This window comes from Eptatretus burgeri, chromosome 8, assembly GCF_056783735.1.
Source record: "Eptatretus burgeri isolate ZD-2024b chromosome 8, Ebu_testis_v1, whole genome shotgun sequence".
Taxonomy (NCBI): domain Eukaryota; kingdom Metazoa; phylum Chordata; class Myxini; order Myxiniformes; family Myxinidae; genus Eptatretus; species Eptatretus burgeri.
The window spans coordinates 72,238,744-72,256,769 of record NC_140968.1 but is presented as its reverse complement, the minus strand read 5'-3'; the positions used below and the strand labels follow the sequence as shown (position 1 = coordinate 72,256,769).

The window sequence follows — 18,026 nt, the reverse complement described above, 5'->3', positions numbered from 1 at the left end:
AGTACACAGCAATTCGTAGGAATATGAAGATCAGGCATTCGATGACATGATTGAGGAAAATGAAAAAAAAAACATTTTAAACGCTTTATCGTCCATAATCTTTTGCGCCCTGTTTCAAGTCGAGGCATATTTGAGCAGGACAAAACAAAATGGCAGCTTAAAATCCCTGTGAAGAATCACTTAAAAAATTATCAGATCGCAATTCAGATCTTCACCAGAATTGAATCAATTCTCCCTTGTCACACACCCAATCTGTCCATTAAAAAATTTCATCCGGATCCGTCCACAACTTTTTGAGATATCCTGCACACAAACAAACAAACAAGCCAGTAGGCGACAAGGGATTCGCTAGGATCGAAGCGCTGGATACGATGCTTTTCATTCTGACCGATCCATCACCGAAGATTCATTGCCAAGACGTATTGGTTCACATACAATTGTTCCTCTGCCTGGCAAGATTTTTCCTATTGCGTATTTTGCCAACTGGCACTCCTCATAAAAAATGACGGTAAATAGACACCCGATTTTTGAAGGACTACCATTTGAAAAATAATCGGTTTGCTGGTTTGTGCTGTGGAGCCTCGCGTTGCAGACACACACACACACACACACACACACACACACACACACACACACACACACACACACACACACACACACACACACACACACACACACACACACACACACACACACACACACATACACACACGGAAAACCCGATAAACTTCTCTCAATGCTCTTGTTTGACCACACCTCCTGAGCCACACAATATTTTTCATAAGCCACGCCCACTTTAATACGCCACTCCCACTTTTCATCAACCACGTCCACTTTCCTAAGCCGCTCATAAGAAATGACGGTAAATAGACACCCGATTTTTGAAGGACTACCATTTGAAAAATAAAACCTCAATCAAAAATCGGCTCGAGTAAAATTTTCTAAATATCTCGAAGTGTTTAATTCCGAAGTCTCGTTTCTCTACATTCAAAACTGAAGGACAAGTATTGAAAATACTGTACGCGGTTTTTCGGCCGCTGCACAGCAACGGGTGGTTGCTAGGCAACGAAATTCAAACGCGCACATTCCCAGTATATATTCCACATGTTGGCAAAGTTTCATCGAAATCGGTTTGCTGGTTCGTGCTGTGGAACCTCGCGTTGCAGACACACACACACACACACACACACACACACACACACACACACACACACACACACACACACACACACTCATACATACAAACACACACACACTCATACATACAAACAAACACACACACACACACACACACTCATACATACATACAAACAAACACACACACACTCATACATACAAACAAACACACACACACACACTCATACATACAAACAAATACACACACACACACACACACACATACACACAAACAAACACACACACACAAGCAAACACACACACAAGCAAGCACACACACAAGCAAACACACACACACACAAGCAAACACACACACACACACACACACACACACACACACACACACACACACACACACACACACACACACACACACACACACTTTCCCTTTTATTATACAGTTCATGCAAATATGGTGGGCTTTTTATGCCTCCAGTGGCATTGTTGCATCGCTGGTGGCATTGTTTTCGGGTTGTCCTTCTGTACGTACGTACGTCCATGTGAATTTTCCCCATTTTCTCTGCAACCGCTTATCCGATTGAAACAAAATTTTGACAGATAGATGCGACTACTAAAGCAGAATTTCTGATAACGATGACGTCGTAGTGTTACGAATCTGGAAGCCATTTGAACACAAACAGACAGCAGTCCCTAAGTTTAGTTATTTCAATAAGTATGTGTATCGTTAGATTCCTCCCGATGTCTAAAGGGAATTACATGTGTGCGCTGCGAAGTTTCTTTCTTGTTAGATTTTGCAATACCCAACACCAACAAATCAATCCTTCACTTCTTCGCACCATCGACGCCATTGTCCATGTGCGTTCGACCACGGACGTTGGTGGAGGTTTCCTCACCTCAGAACACCGACTCCGCCCAGGAAAGGAGGGGGTTCCCCCCTATCCAATTACAGATGGCCAGCACATCATCCCACAAAACCTGTCCAATCAGGGCAAAGATTACCTCAGAGCTCTGACTCTGCCCCAAAAAGGCAGGGTTTCTCCCCTGTCCAACCAGAGGGGGACAGTTATCACCCCACGAAACCCTGTCCAATCAGGACAAAGATTACCTCAGAGGTCCGATCACCCCACCCCGCCTGGGGGAAGGATAAGAATCGCCGGGCTCTCCTTAGTGTTCACTGGAGTTGGGTTGGAATTGTCGGAGAAGAAAGGGGTCGCCATTGCTCTTGGTGTGCGTCGTTGGTGGTCGGCGTTGCCGTGCCTCAAGCTGGTCCTCTGACTATTCCACAGCCGTCGACGTCCATCGCTCATTTTGTCGAGCAATAACCCGGAGTCCGAGCCAGGAATTTCCGCTAGCCCTCTGTGAGGAGTGACCCTGGCCCCCACCTGGACCCCGCTCCACCGTGTCTGGGCTCGCCGACGACCCCGAGTTTCACACCTGCGGTCGTGGGCCAAACCACACGAGGCGGCCAGGTACCGACCAAACTCTGACCTCCAGCCTGTCTATCTCTTTGGCTGCGAGGGTCGAAATAAAGATAATCCGGGTCCATTTTCTTTTGGTGTGTGTGTGTGTGTGTCTGTAGTGGCGCCGTCCTATAAATAGAAATTGTAGAAGTGTTGATTGCTCATTGTACAATGCCTGTATATTCGGAATAAGTCTACACTGTGTCTTATTATTACTAATAAACCCCTGTTAAATGTTCCAGCTTGTTGCCTGTCGTTTCTATCATTGACCCAGTATGGTTCGGGCTTGAGAATTAGGAAGGCCGATTGTGCTGTAAGTTGTCATTTGGGTCGGCGCGGCTTTGGTAATTTCCGCTTGGTTACGCCGGATCCGAGTTGGTAACAGCGACTCGGTTCGGACAAAGCCGGCCAAGGGTGTGGCTTCTCCTGTAGTTAGATGGCGTGAGTACTTAGGTAAATTGGAATAGACAAGTGGACCCTACCTCACGCCATCAAAATATTGGTGACCACGGTCCTTTAAGCGACCCGTCAACTCCGGAGTTATCCGGGGTGACGACCTTCCATTCCGGTGTTCGGTGGGAGACGGCTCAACTGCTCCGTCAAGCGATCGTCCTCGTCACCGAACCCGGCACCACAACAGGAGATCACGTGGGGGTGACAGCCATGTTGAAAAAATGGGAATTCTTTGGAGCTCTGTATCTCCTAAACTGCTCCATGTAAAAAATTGAAACTTGGCATCTGGCAAATACTCTGTGTGGTATAGCCTACGGGCATGCAGGGCGGGGCATGATGATGGGAGGAGTGGTCGTCGTGGTCATCGTGTCTGCCAGGAATATAAGGAGTGCGCGCCGCCTGAGGCGTTGTAGTGATGCCGTAGTCGCCCGGCTTGTGAGTGTGCTGAGTACGTAATAAAGGAGAGCTGCGGGCAAAGTACGCCCGCGCTTGCGCTTGTGCAACACAGCCCGGCTCGACTGTTCCCCCGCTCGTGTCTGCCTGCTAAGCATCTTCTACACGACACTACAGTTGGCTGACGAGGATCTTGGGATCGGCGTGTTTAGGGTGGTGGCTGGGTTCGGAGTGGCAGCGAGTAACTCAGCGCACCTCGCGCGGTTCGAGGTTCCGGAGGAGTGCGCATCGCGGAGAGCGTGTCGCAGGTTCGCTCGCCGCGCGCACAGGCTCCGGAGCCAGGAGGCTCGCCGGCGCGGCCGGCTCAGGCATGACAGGAAGTCGGGGCACGGCACGCGGACGCGTGCCCGCCTTCGTCGGAGTCGACTTCGGCCACGTCGAGTGGGCAACGGCCGTGCACAGTGTTCGTTTTATTGAGGCACGACAAATCGGGGGAATGATTTCTGCAAAGCCACGGCTAAAGAACGAGGACACGCAGTTCGGCTCGAACGCGGCGTTGGACGTCGCGCAAGCTCTGATGAATGTCCGGGGTCTCGATGGTCGGTGCGCAGCAGATGGTCCGGAGGTCAGCGCGATGTGCCAGGCGCGTACGGCCGCGCGCACGGTCTGCGGCGCGGGTCGTGGGCGAGTGTTGCAATGCAATCACTCGGACGGCGGTCTGAGCACTCGAGGACGTCTACGTTGTGTGTACCGAGAGTCATCGCCCATCATTACAGTCATAGATGGCGGTGTGCGAAGCGGTCCTTCCGTCCCGGGTCAAGACCTCCTGCCGGCATGGTGTTCGGTGCATGGCGTGCACGGTAACGCCCCGGGTCGAGTTTGGCGGCCGGGGCACGGAGATTCCAGCGACCCAGAGCGGGAGATGCTGCCAGTGTTAGACCTGCGTCCAATTGATCCGGAGATGACAAGATCAGTGGCAGGGGAGGTTGAGGTGACCGGGGCACTGATGCTGCCCATGTTGAGCCTGGTTTCAGTTGGTCCTACGGTGACAGGACCGATGCCAGTGAATGTCGAAGTGATCGGGGCACTGATCGGGTGTCGAATTGAGTCCACTCGTGCTGCCCTCGCATCGCGCACGTACACCGGCGAAGCGATTGCGCCGCTTGCGGCGCCCGACGTCTCGGTGCTCTACCGGGGGCGAAGCACCCTACTCACGGTGTTCGTGGTGCGAGGGGAGGGGCCCGTCCTTTTGGGTCGGGACTGGCTGGCGCACCTCGGGCTGGATCTCCAGTTCGTACCTCCAGGTGTGCCGGTGCTCTCTTCGATGCTTTCGTCGAGTACCGAGGGCGAGGTTCTGGCGGCGGGAGCCGCGTCGATGCAACGGGGGCGGCCGTTCGTTGCTGCCTGCAACGGCGGTGTGCGGTTCGGGAGCAGCAGGAGCCGTGCCAGCTCTCGCGATGAGCTCTCGCGCGTCGGCTGCGTTCATGGTGCGAGGTGCGCCGGTGTTGTTCGGGCGGCTTCAACGGGTTGCGGTGAGCCCGTGGCGTTAAAGGAAGTCGCGAGTCACAACATCGAGTCAACAACCAAGAGACGGACTCGTGATGTGGGTTATGGGTTGCTGTTCATTGCATATTTGTTTTTCATTGCTCGAGTGATGCGGTTTAACGTTGTTGAAATAAATGCCAACAGTGCATGTGTGAGAATAGGTTTGGCTGAGATCAATCGATGGGATTTGTATTATGATCAATGTGATGTGGGGGCTTTGGGAGCGGTGGGGGCGAATAAAGAGGGTTTATTGGCCTCCAGTTGCCCCAGGCCACAGGTAGTTGTTTTGTCAGGTGCTGGGATTTTATCAAAAGAACGCGCTGTACGGAAAATTGAGTTTGCAATGGTTCCAATACTGTTCCTATTGATTTATGACGAGCCTGTAGTTAAAGTGTGGTTTGAATGGAGTTGCGACCGTCTAACTGCCGTGGGGGTCTCGGAGATCGACTCGGAGCCGGGACTCGTGCGCTGGTCGGCGTTACCCCCACCTCTGCTTTCAGCAAGGTCAGACGTGCCTGGCGCCTGGGGCGCGGCTCTCGGGGTTCGCTCAAGGCCGTTTTGGCCATGCGGTGGAATCTCAACTGATTGTGGTGGGTGGGTTGTTGTGGAGTGTTTGTTGCTTCCAGCCAAGGGCGCTGTTCAGCGCCCCCACCAAGGTCAGTCGGGTCTGGCGGTGGCGTCGCGGGTTCCAGACAGTGGGGGTCCGGCCTCGGAAGGTTTATCTGTTTCAGGTCTGGCTGGGGAAGAGGTTCCACCTTATGGGCCGGAGGCATTTGATGGTGCCGGGGGAGGTTTGCTCGGGAGGTCGGGAGGTCGCCGCGACCTCGCCAAGGGCCATGTAAGCATGTGCCGCCTGGGGGCGTTTTCGCTGTGTAGTGCTGCTGTGCTTCTCCAGTAGCTCGCTTCACACGTTATATGATGTGATGTGCTGTTATACTTCGCTGTTTTCTTTTTTGTACCTTGTCTACTGTTAGACCGTAGTCCTTCGTGCTGTTTATGCTTATTATGATGGTGATCATTTAATAATCATAGTTTTAGGAGGGAGGAGTGTGGTATAGCCTGCGGGCATGCAGGGCGGGGCATGATGATGGGAGGAGTGGTCGTGGTGGTCATCGTGTCTGCCAGGGGTATAAGGAGTGCGCGCCGCCTGAGGCGTTGTAGTGATGCCGTAGTCGCCCGGCTTGTGAGTGTGCTGAGTACGTAATAAAGGAGAGCTGCGGGCAAAGTACGCCCGCGCTCGCGCTTGTGCAATACAGCCCGGCTCGACTGTTCCCCCGCTCGTGTCTGCCTGCTAAGCATCTTCTACACGACACTACACTCTGCATGGGGAAGAAGAGTGATTTGACGATGACGTCATCAGTGAAGTGTCAAAATTTGACACGTAGAACGCTGTATTGATTAGTATGAAAATTTATGAGGTTCATCGATGGATAGATTGGTCAATATAAAAAAAAATTGTATGACATCTTCAGCCATGTAGTTTGGCAGTCATATTGTTTTGTTTTTTTTTAAGAAAAATTTTTTTTTAAATATTTTATTTTTTATATATTTTTTTATATTTACTTAAAAAATATTTTATATTTACATTGTTATATTTATTTTTAAAATATCTTTCTTGAAACCAATGTGGCTGCCACACCACGTGACTGATGACGTCATTTTTAAGTCAAATGCATGCAGCAAGTGGTGGATCATAACTGCAAATCCAGTATTGATTGGTTGAACGGTTTCAGATAAATAATTATTTCCTTAAAACCATCGTGGCTGCCAAATCATATGACTGATGAGGTCATTGTTAAATAACATATTTTCAGCAACAGTAGTGGATCATCGTTGCAAAGCCTCCCATCGAAAGGCAAAGCAGTTTCAGAGAAATATTTTTTTTTACATGATTGACTCGGCATGGGGAATATTGGTTGAAAATTTCAACATCATCGGTCACATGGTCTTGCAGCCATGTTCGACAAAAAACCCTATCCGATCAACGCAAAACTCCAAAGACGTGATCGGCCACCCATTCTGAATTTGATTTCATAAAGAGGACTTCTCGGGTCAGGTGTCCAATCAAAGTGTGGTTGTATCGAAACGGGACGGCATGGTTTTCTTTTTCACCATAGAAATTTCACAAATTTTTCAGCAATGACGCGACTACTCATGTAGAATGTTTTTGTGATAACTATGACGTTATAGGTTACGTGGTGTGGCAGCCATTTTGGAAAAAAAGAAAACCTTTGGAACTTTGTATCTCTGAAAGCGCTCCATTGGAAAAATTGAAACTTGGTACATGTGAAGCACTCTCCATGGGAAACAAGTGTGATTTTTTGATGATGTCATACGTGGCTTTGTTATGACATCATAATTGCATATGTCAAACACTTTATCTGATCAGTATGAAAATTTCTGAGGGTCATCGAAGGCTAAATTGTAATTGGCAAAAAAATTGGTGATGTCATCGGTCATGTGGTTTGACTGCCATATTGTTTTTAACATAAAACCTTCAAAAAATCTTCTTTTCTGTAACGGCTGAACAGATCGAGGTGAAACATTACAGGTGTGATCACCTAACCATGAGGAACCAAAAGTTCTCCAAATATGATGTCATCGGTCACAAGGTTTGGCAGCTATGATTTTTTGAAGAATAAACATTTTAAAATCTTCTTCTCCAGAACAGCTTGACAGATGAAGGGGAAATTTCACTTACATGTTCCCCAAGCCTTGGGGATACCAGGATGTTCACGAATAATTCAATTAATAGGTAACATTGTCTGGCAGCGATATTGGTTTGAACGAAATTCTTCAAAAAATCTTTCTCTTGAACCACTTCATCAATCGATGTGAAACATCACAGTTAAGATCTAGTAGGCATGTGGAATATATGTTATAAATTTCAACATGATTGGAAGCATGGTCTCGCAGCCAGAATTATTGATTATTTTAAATCTGGGTTCAGGGATTAAAAAAAAAAATACTTGGTACAAGTGTGCATGATGAAGTAATAATGTTGGTGGAGGCATACTGGCGATGTCATGACATCGAAGGTTGTCTTTCTTGTTGTTTTACTTTTTAACCACCCTCCCCTCATCATCACCCCCATCTGGTTTGCAAGATTTTGCTCCTGCTTCCTCTCAACCTTCTTTTCTTAATTACACCACTACCCCACTTGTTTATTTCCTCCCAATCCCCCACCCCCATACTCTAATTTCTCTTTTCTATCCTCAAATTTTTTCTTTATTTTTGACCTGTCAATTCGGTCCCTTTCCCCTCCTCCCTTATCCACCAGCTTACTACATAATCAGTATATGGCCCCTGAGACGAGCAAAGGAAGAAACATATTGTTAAAAGTATTATTTCAGAGGCCATGAGATCCCCAATGTTGAATGAGTGACCTATTGGAGTAAAATTTTAATGTCCATACCTCAATACCAGGCTCACCCATGGATCCCACCTGCCCAGGAGAACCAGAAGATCCAGGCAGGCCCCGGTCTCCTCTGGACCCTGGAAGTCCTGGCTTTCCAATTTCACCCTGAAAAGATTTACAGCAATGCTCAAGTCATGCAAGTGCAATATAGCTCGCCAGCAAACAGGTTTCTTTTTATTTTTTTGAAAAGGATAAATAAATTGACACAGATCCTAAAGAAAGCAGATCATAGACCACAGCAAAAATTATAGGAAGTACCTTTCTAGTTTACCAATTTTGAGTCCTTAAAATTATTTCTTTTTCATGGTTTCTTTTCAATCAATGCATATGCGAAACACTGGAATATTAAGAATGCTCAATCTCAAAGGAGGTGGTCCACAATGATCAAAATGGTGTAGATGTTGGAGAAAGTGTTCTCTTCTCTGTGCATAATTACCCTTTTCTGCAAATAGTTCCAACAGTGATATATACCAATTCACAAACTACAATTGCTAAAGCGAAATGTGAAAAAAAGGCCCAACAAAATCATATTCGGTTGTCAATGTGCTGGACTGAAGAAACACCGAGAATGGCAAAGATACCTCAGAAAGATTTTATAAACAACTCTCTTTATAAGAAAAAAAAATCCAGATATTCTACAACTGTTTTTGAGTTTGCAAGTTGAACATTTTGGAAACATGCTTGGCAAATATAAAACTTGTCTACCACAATCTGTTCTCACAGTGGAGTAATTGCCACAACAATTAAGAGTTGTCAGACAAGTTTGCATGGTCAGGATACCCTTGTTTCCCTGCTGTCCAGCAGTGGAGAGTGGGCACCCATGGGTATCCTGACCCCTCTGCCCTCTCCTCTTTTTTTCCTGTTCATTCAGTGGCTTGATGTTTATCCCACTGTCTGTTATACATTTCTCTTCTATGAGCCTTACTCCTGTAAAGATAATGTAAAAAAAAAATGTAGGCCCTGGAAAAGTCAAGTGACAGAAGGTAAAGCGGCAATGGACTGACATTGGTGGAACATTTTGACAAAACAAAAACAAAAAGGGAATGAAAAAGACCCGAGGAGAAAGAGAGAAGGGAAGGAAACACAGTATCCTGCAAGTAAGAGGGGTGGGTTAGGGTTAATGGGGGTAGAGAAGATTATGGCTTGGCAAGGTAAATAGCATAAGATGGTGCACTGCCGACTTTAAGTCCTGGAGGGAAGATTGCGATTGAACGGCTTCTGGATGACAGTTCCACAAACGGGAGAAAAGAACAATAAAAGAGTGGAAGTGAGCAGTCAGGATGCCTTTTTTTAAAGTTTAGCCAGAGAACATTACTGGATGAATGCATAGTTCCTGGAGTAGTAGGTGAGGGTCAGCATGCTGAGAAACCAGGGGGAGCTGGACCTAAGGATAGGGTGGTTTATCGACCTCTTTGTGATGTAAGAGCAACAGGCCTTGTGCTTTGGACTCATCATGGGAGATGGCAATAATATTGAGAGCTTTATATTCCACAGAATCCAGGAGAGACAGATGTGATTCTGGAGCACCAGCACATTGAGCTGCACTTCCTGGAGCTATGGACAAAGGCCTTTTAGACTGAGTCGTTTTTCAAGGAATGTCTTGGAATGACAAAGGATGCCTCGACTGCAGCTGGCTTTGAACTTCATCTTTGCTATAAGCTCTGTGGAGGAGACCTCTTTGTCTCATAGTGAGACCTCTAAGTTCAAGACAAGGAATCTCTTCCAGTAGCTGACCATGCAAAAAGATCTGTGGGCTTCCCTGTGGAGCTACATGGTGAGACTGCGATTTGCAAGGATTTAAAGAGATGCTACATTTGACAGACAAGAATCTAATCAATTCCAAAACAGCGGAGTGATGCAGCTGCTGTCTCTGCCTGTCAGTGGGATGGGGGTACTGCATGACACCATGTGGAGTCATCTGCAAAAAAGAAGAGATGGTTTCCAAAGTATCAGAGAGGTCACCTATGTAGATAAGGAACAAAACTTGGCCCAAGACAATGCTTTGGGGGCACTCCCACCTCAACTGGAATAAGAGAGGAGAGTGGTCCATTGAAAGCAATGCATTGACTGCTCAAGTGATGAAACTCAAAAAAGCCAGGTAGAGAGGCAGCCTTGTATGCTGCAGGTAGGGAGCTTGGCAAGCATCGCAGGATAGGTACCACACTGTGTCAAATGCCTGATTCATGCGCAGGCAGGCAGTCATTATTATCTTCTTATGGAAATGTGCATGGTGCTTTGTTTTTAAAGGTAGCATATTAGTGCATGTCATAGGTTGCCCTGAGACATTTAAGAGACAATCACTAAAGTGTAGACTGACAATGTGTGTTGACAGTTGGAGCAAACATTACCTCCTCTCCAAAGAACATTAAAGAGCCAGAGTCGTTTTCATGATAAAGAGCAGCATGTTCACAGACTGACAGAGGATCAGAGGGGAACAAGGAAATAAGGACATTACATACGAGTTTGGTGAGTGGAAAAAAAGGAAATGGACAGGATGGGTAGGGGGGTGGATCAGTGAGAGTAGAAGAGAGCAAGAGTGGGTTTTGAAGAAAGTACGAGTTGATGATGGGCAGCATTCTTTTAAAAAATTGGAGGTATTGGCACGAGATAAAAGACACAGGGAGTCAATTCCACAGACGAAAGAAGAGAAGGATGAAGGAATTAGAGGTAAGTGCTGAACTTATAATTGGTGAGAGTAATGAAGTTAGGGATTTTGGGAGAACGGTTACGACCTGGGTAGACTGGTGGGGGAGGACAGACGGGGGAGAAGGCGGGAGGAGTGATTCTTTATGGTGTCGCTGCTGCCGAAGCATTACTGACCAAGGGTTATGCTGTGTGTTTTGCTGTTGCCTTCACAGCAATCATTCAAAGGAGGAATTTGTAATTTGGTCAGTGTCGGTAATAACTCACCGACTTCATGAAATACACCGTGAGATTTTTTTAACATCCACAAATAATACCAGCAGATGAGAAACCCAGTTTAACGTCAATCTGAGGAATGACACACACAATGATGAATTTCCATTCCTGCAAAACACCAGGGTGACAGTTCATAGCTGGGTCAAGATTCAAACACAGGCAAAACAGCTCAGAGGTGAGTATGCTGCATATCTCTCGGCTATCCTGCGAGCTCGAACAATGTCAATAAGTTTCTCATCATATTTTTCTTTTTCTTCGTAAGAAGTGTTTCAAATTATTTGGCATGTGTGTTTGTGTGTACGTTGCGCACGTATTCAAATTGCGTACATACGTGCAAGTTCACAGTCATAGCCCAAGTATGACTCACCTGATTGCCAGGTGGACCGATAACACCTTTGTCACCTCTACTCCCAATAATCCCCATATGCCCACGGCTGCCACTGTGCCCAGGGGGACCCTTCGGCCCCGGCTGTCCCTAAAAAGAATATAGAAGTATTTAAAACCGCTGGAAAAACATCAAAAGGTCAAAATCAAGATGAAATCCGAATATCAAGTATTTTAGGCTCTTTACGGAAAAGACAAAAGCTTAATGATAGATCACAATCAAAGTGATTAAAACTACAACCTCAGATATTTGGTCCTCCATATTGATAAATGACATGACAAAGTGAAACACTTGGCTGAAAGTGAAACAACAGACGCACCAATTGTGTTCGAGGAAAATGGAATACATACTGGAACACCTTCTTCACCGCTGTCTCCAATTTTGCCACGAGGTCCGACTGGCCCAGGTAATCCAATACTGCCGGTATTTCCCACCGGACCAGTCTCTCCACTCGGACCATGCTCACCAGGCTTTCCTTCAGGCCCAGGTGGGCCAGTGTGACCTGGATTTCCCTGAAAAAAGATCAGTGACAAGGGACTATTTCAAAGAAACATTAAAGCGTGAATTATCATGACAAAGTTGTTTGTTATTTATTTGACACAATATATCTCTAAGGTTTGAGTAGAGCTTTTGCTTATAGGCCATCATCCAACTACAAAGGTCTTCATTTACGAGCAATGATTCTGGCCACAGGACAATTCCAATATCGACTTGTAGCGAAATTGCAATTCTGGCCATAGTCATCATTTTGGGGCCAGACAGCCATGTTGCTTTGCACACAAGGAATGAACAAATGGACATCACATGACACTTACTAATGAACCTGGAAGACCAATCATTCCTGGTGCTCCAGGAAAGCCAGTTGCACCCTGTGAACAAAAAGTACATTTATACCTTTAGACCATTTTACTTTAATGGCGTGAATTAATTATTTTTAAAAATTAACTTTACTTCAGGAAATATGGACTGAACTAAAATTGGCACTATCCCAGATTATATACACAATATATCTCTAAGGTTAGAGTAGAGCTTTTGCTACAAAGATCATCATCCAACTACAAAGGTCTTCATTTACGAGCAAATATTCTAGCCATAATCCAATTCCAATATCACCTTGTGGCGAAATTGCATCTGCAATAGTAACAATTGTAGGAAGATGTCGATGTTCGAGGTTTACAGGGAGTAATTATAAATAGGCTTTGCAAAGATCAACAAGATATAATGGCAGCAAAGAAGAGATTGAGCCAAAATATTTTGTGTTCTTGAAGCATTGTTCTGAGAAGATGTGGTGAGGAAAGAAGTATGAATGTATAACGAGGAGGGTGCAAGAAGGGGATAGGTATCTTGGGGATGGAGTGTAGAGAGAGGGAGACATAGAGAGGGGGAGAGAGAGAGAGAGAGAGAGAGAGAGAGAGAGAGAGAGAGAGAGAGAGAGAGAGAGAGAGAGAGAGAGAGAGAGAGAGAGAGAGAGAGAGAGAGAGAGAGAGAGAGAGAGAGAGAGAGAGAGAGAGAGAGAGAGAGAGAGAGAGAGAGAGAGAGAGAGAGAGAGAGAGAGAGAGAGAGAGAGAGAGAGAGAGAGAGAGAGAGACAGACACACACACACACAGAGATATAAATTTAGCCTATGTTGGCCTTTTGCCCTATGTTGACCTCAAATATAGTTGGTGGTTGAATTTCGTGACCAGCTGTACAAATCCTCTTCAAATTTCAAGTCAATCGGATGAAAATTGACAATTGTAGAAACTTGGCCCATGTTGCCCTTTGGCCCTTTGGCCAATGTTGACCTCATGAAGGTGACCGCTATCTCACATGGTCATGTAACATGTGGTAAAGTTTCAATTTCCTCGGCTGAATGGTTTTCGATGTATGTTCTTATAGTGGGGCAACTTAGCGAAACGGTTGAGTTGCCAGCTTTCACTTGTTGACTCGATTCATTGTTATTTTGTTCTGTGCCCATAGAGTTCTCTATGCTATCCCATTGTTAACCGTAGTTCATCAAGTTGAGTTGGGTTTGCGGGGTGCAGTTTGGTCATAGGATTATCTCAGTCACGGATTACCGGGTTACGAGGTTCTGCATGTATTTCCGTTCTGCCTTTACGGCGCCAGTTCCAGTTTGCTACTGAGTGAGGAAGTTCTCTCTTCGTACCGGCGTGTTGGCGAGATATCTTTACCATGATAACTCGTTAGTTTTCGGGTTATCTTCGTTCGATTGACGGCAATGCCAAACCATTTGTAAGTAGTTTTCCATTCTAGTTTGCATTTTCCTGGCTAAGCTAATTTGTTTTGGTCAGTTTGTTGAGTAACCCTTCAGTTTTCTGAAACTGCGTTTTTATTGACTCTTACAGTCAATCGCAACACATCTCAGCACATCGGCTCGAAGTAACCTAAATATGGATGAATTCGGTCGTATTGGGAATGAAGCCATGTAACTCAGATGATGGGTGTGAATTGTCTATGTGCCGTCACCGGCGTCTGTAGAAGATTTTACAAGTGGCAATAGTATTTATGACTATGGGCTCGGAAAAAACTGGTTTAATCCATCACTAATTTATCCTACATTGTGTCATTGCAGATCCTGATGGTGGTGGTTGCTGGTGAACAACTTGACCATGTCCAAGAGCTTCCAATTGGTTGGCCTTGAGCGTCCTGTCCCATCAACATCAACACACCCAACTCAGACTAACTGGAAGCTGTGTATCATTTGCCAAGAGGACAAAGCAGAGTCTCTGACATATCCTTCACAGTCCAAGCGAAAAGACTCTGGGAGTGGGTACAGTTCACTCACAGCCAATTTGATCAGATTCAGTGAGCTTGGACAACTTCCAGGAACACTTCAGTTGGAAAGACTCAACGAAGGGTATGGCATTGAAGCGGCCATGGTTGCAAACAATGCTTTGTACCATCAAACCTGCAAGCTCAAATATAACAATACAAAATTGCAAAGGGCAGAAAAGTGAACACTCATGACAGAAGGAGACATCCATGACGTACCAAATGCATGCAAACGCACCAGATTTCATTCAAGATCATCCAGTACAGAGAAGGCCCAAGAAGCCCAGTGTTTCTTCTGCAGACACCCTGCAGGAACCGATGGTGTTCACGAAGTTGCAACATTTCAAATGGACAGTAAAATTCGAGACTGGGCAGCCATTCTTGAAGACAAAGAATTGCTCGGCCGACTCAGTGCCGGGGACATGGTCGCCCAGGACGCCAAGTACCATAAGAAGTGCTTATCAGTGCTGCACAACCGTGTTGGAAAGGCACAGTCTGAGGGACCCAAGTACAAAGATGGCCTACCAAAGTACAAAGATGAAGAGGGCGGTGTACCAAGGAGGCCACGTGTGGAGTTAAACATTGCTACCAACGCCAGAGCTGCCTCCTCCATCCAGCTGGGGCTGGGTCAAGAATGACGAGGGGGTGTACGAGCCACACTGGATGAAGCTACCCAAAGCAGACCACATCTGCTATGAGCTCGTATTGTGCAAGTGCAAGAAGAGCTGTCTGAAGCATTGCAAGTGCAAAAAGGCCGCACTTGAATGCACAGCTTTGTGTGTGTGTGTGTGTGTGTGTGTGTGTGTGTGTGTGTGTGTGTGCGTGTGTGAGGGAGAGTGCTCACAAAATTGAGAGAATATTAACAGAGCAGACTGTGTCACTGATTCAGAACATTTAAATCAGACATCTCTCGATCAATTTCTATGAGTGAGATGTCGGTATTCATATGAATGAGACGCAGCCCATGATTCGTTTGCAACCATGCTCAACAACCACTGACTTTACATAAGCGATGTTGGTATTCATATCAATCAGACGCAGCCCGCGATTCGTTTGCCACCATTCTCAACAACCAATTTCTATGAGTGAGATAGTCGTCCGGTACAACAAATAATTAGCAGCCATCTTGCAAAATGGCGGCTATCTTTAAACTTGAGGTGGCTACAGGTTATGTTTTTCGTAATTCAGCTTTTAATAAATGTTCAAACCAATGTTAGAGTGAAATTATAGTAACCGCAAGTGGCCATTATGGAAAATGGCTGCCACAGCCATCAGCGGCTGAATTTGAGATGGCCCAACATCCAAATCTGTTCATAATATGTTAGGCTACGAGTGTGCCAAATTTGGTGCTTTCCTCACAAAATGCACAATTGTTATGCTAAGTTGCCCCACTATTAACAAAATGCAGACACGTACGACTTATGCGACTGATCACTTAACTCTGCTTTTCACTTCGCAAGCACAGGGTCACCAGCAAATGGAGGTAACAGCTACATACACACACACACACACACACACACACACACACACACACACACACACACACACACACACACACACACACACACACACACACACACACCTAACAGTTGTCCACTATGGCTGTGTCTGGTGATATAGAAAACAATGTCCAGCATTAATCCACAAGGCTCTCAATCGGCTGACAATATCAATCAGTCCATGGGTCGGCATGAGGTAAAGGACTTCAGGCCTGATCCAGTGCTTTCTACTGCAGAAAAAGTCAAGTGAGTGCTTCTGGATTACTGTCAATAGTGCCACAGGAGGGTGCAGAGCAACCATTTTGTGCCATCATGAGGCCACCACGTTACTAATGCATGACCTCTAAAAGACAGTGTGGATACTATCCCTCTCCACGAACTTAGCCTATCGTCAATCTTATTCACCTCATTCGCGCAATTTTTTGCTCATAAATGTTGTAGTGCCAAGGCACATGCCAAGGTAGCGAGAGCCTTCTTTATCCCACTTTAAACCTCTGCAAAGAGCTGTACAACTTTACGTTTGTGTCAATTAACTGCACAATCATCACAATCAGGATGTACTAAAACATGAAGAAAACGTTTCATTCAGTTTATGAGGTCTTTTGATCAAGTTTTATAATCTGTACAGAGTGAAGAAATCCGCTGCTGGTCCTGCAGTGACTGCAAGTCTCCTTTTAAAGGAACCAGGCGTGCCTCGAGTCACCTCGCTGCTGGGTTGAATCAAAAGACAGAAGTTCACAAACACATTGCATGTCAATCTGTGAGAGTCCATGAGGATGTAAAATGAAGTAAAACAAGTGAGAAAGGATCTTTTATAACACGTTGTCATGGTTATGATTGTTGTATGTGTTCTCCTTGTGTGTAGTTTTATATATCTGAAGCAACCTCGCATATCCGCGAGTTCTGCATTTGTGAGTTTCACTTATCTGTGAATTGGTAAATGTCGACGGATTCCAAATTTGCGACCCATGTATTTGAGAATTTGTACCCTTCCCTGCAACACCAAGACCACCACACCAGGGACATGAGGAGAGGTGCACAGATGTTAATACCGCATGTACAGCAGTGTATTTGGTTCCCGAACTGCAAACACCTCGCTACACCTCTCGCCTTGCTATCATGAACTTGTAATTTCCGTTAACCATGGCTTCTAAACACAAGATGAATGGGGAAGGTGAGTCTGTTGGAAAGTGGCAGAAGAAAGTGATGAGTTTAAGTGGAAAAGTGAATGTGTTGGACAGGTTGCCTATGGATGAAAGGCAAGAATCATCCGTCTGACATTCCTCCACCACCACCACCATCATCATCATCATCATCATCATCATCATCATCATCATCATCATCATCATCATCATCAATAAAAACATCAATTTATTTATTTTAATTATTGTTTTTCAACATTTACCATTTTGCCCCTCCCCCCAGTTTGTTTTGTTCCGTCTAACTAGGACCGCGAACCCACATCCCCTTTAAACCGTGGCATCTGGATTTCTGAATTCTGTATCTGCGAGGTTTTCCAGGAAAGTAACCCTCGCAGATACAGAGGTCCGAGTGTATTTTCTGTTGCCTCGATAAATATTACCATTATATCGGTTCGTTTAAGCAAGTAAATTGATTATCAGATTTCCAACCAAGTAAATCGATTATAACCTTTCCAAACAAGTAAATCAATTATTACCTTTCCAATCAAGTAAATCGATTATTAGCTTTCCAACCACCTTTCCAACCATGTAAATCGATTAATAGTTTTCTAACCAAAGAAATCAATTACCTTTCCAACCAAGTAAATCGATTGTTAGCTTTCCAACCCAGTAAATCGATTATTAGATTTCTAACCACCTTTCCAACCAAGGAAATAAATTATTACCTTTCCAACCAAGTAATCTCAACAGAGGCTAAAAACCTCAGTGTAATTTCTTTCACCACCATCTCAGATCATCCCCCATTTAAAATCACGTTTGTTTGTATTCCCATTAACCCCCTCCCCCCAAGCCCTCCTCTTTTCAAAGTTCCAATGCTTCCTTCCTGAAAGTTTGCTTCTGTAT

The 18,026-nt window shown here is 45.5% G+C and overlaps 1 protein-coding gene across 1 annotated transcript in view; it reads right to left on the bottom strand.

The window, feature by feature from the left end:
* LOC147022025 (uncharacterized) overlaps positions 1–18,026 on the bottom strand; it is a 233,652-nt gene that overhangs the window by 46,004 nt on the left and 169,622 nt on the right. The window contains exons 41-44 of the mRNA XM_085892576.1: positions 12,526–12,579; positions 12,061–12,222; positions 11,693–11,800; positions 8,404–8,511 (exon numbers count right to left, since the gene is read on the bottom strand). Coding sequence (XP_085748702.1) covers positions 8,404–8,511; positions 11,693–11,800; positions 12,061–12,222; positions 12,526–12,579 — 432 coding nt within the window. The remainder of the gene's footprint in view (positions 1–8,403; positions 8,512–11,692; positions 11,801–12,060; positions 12,223–12,525; positions 12,580–18,026) is intronic.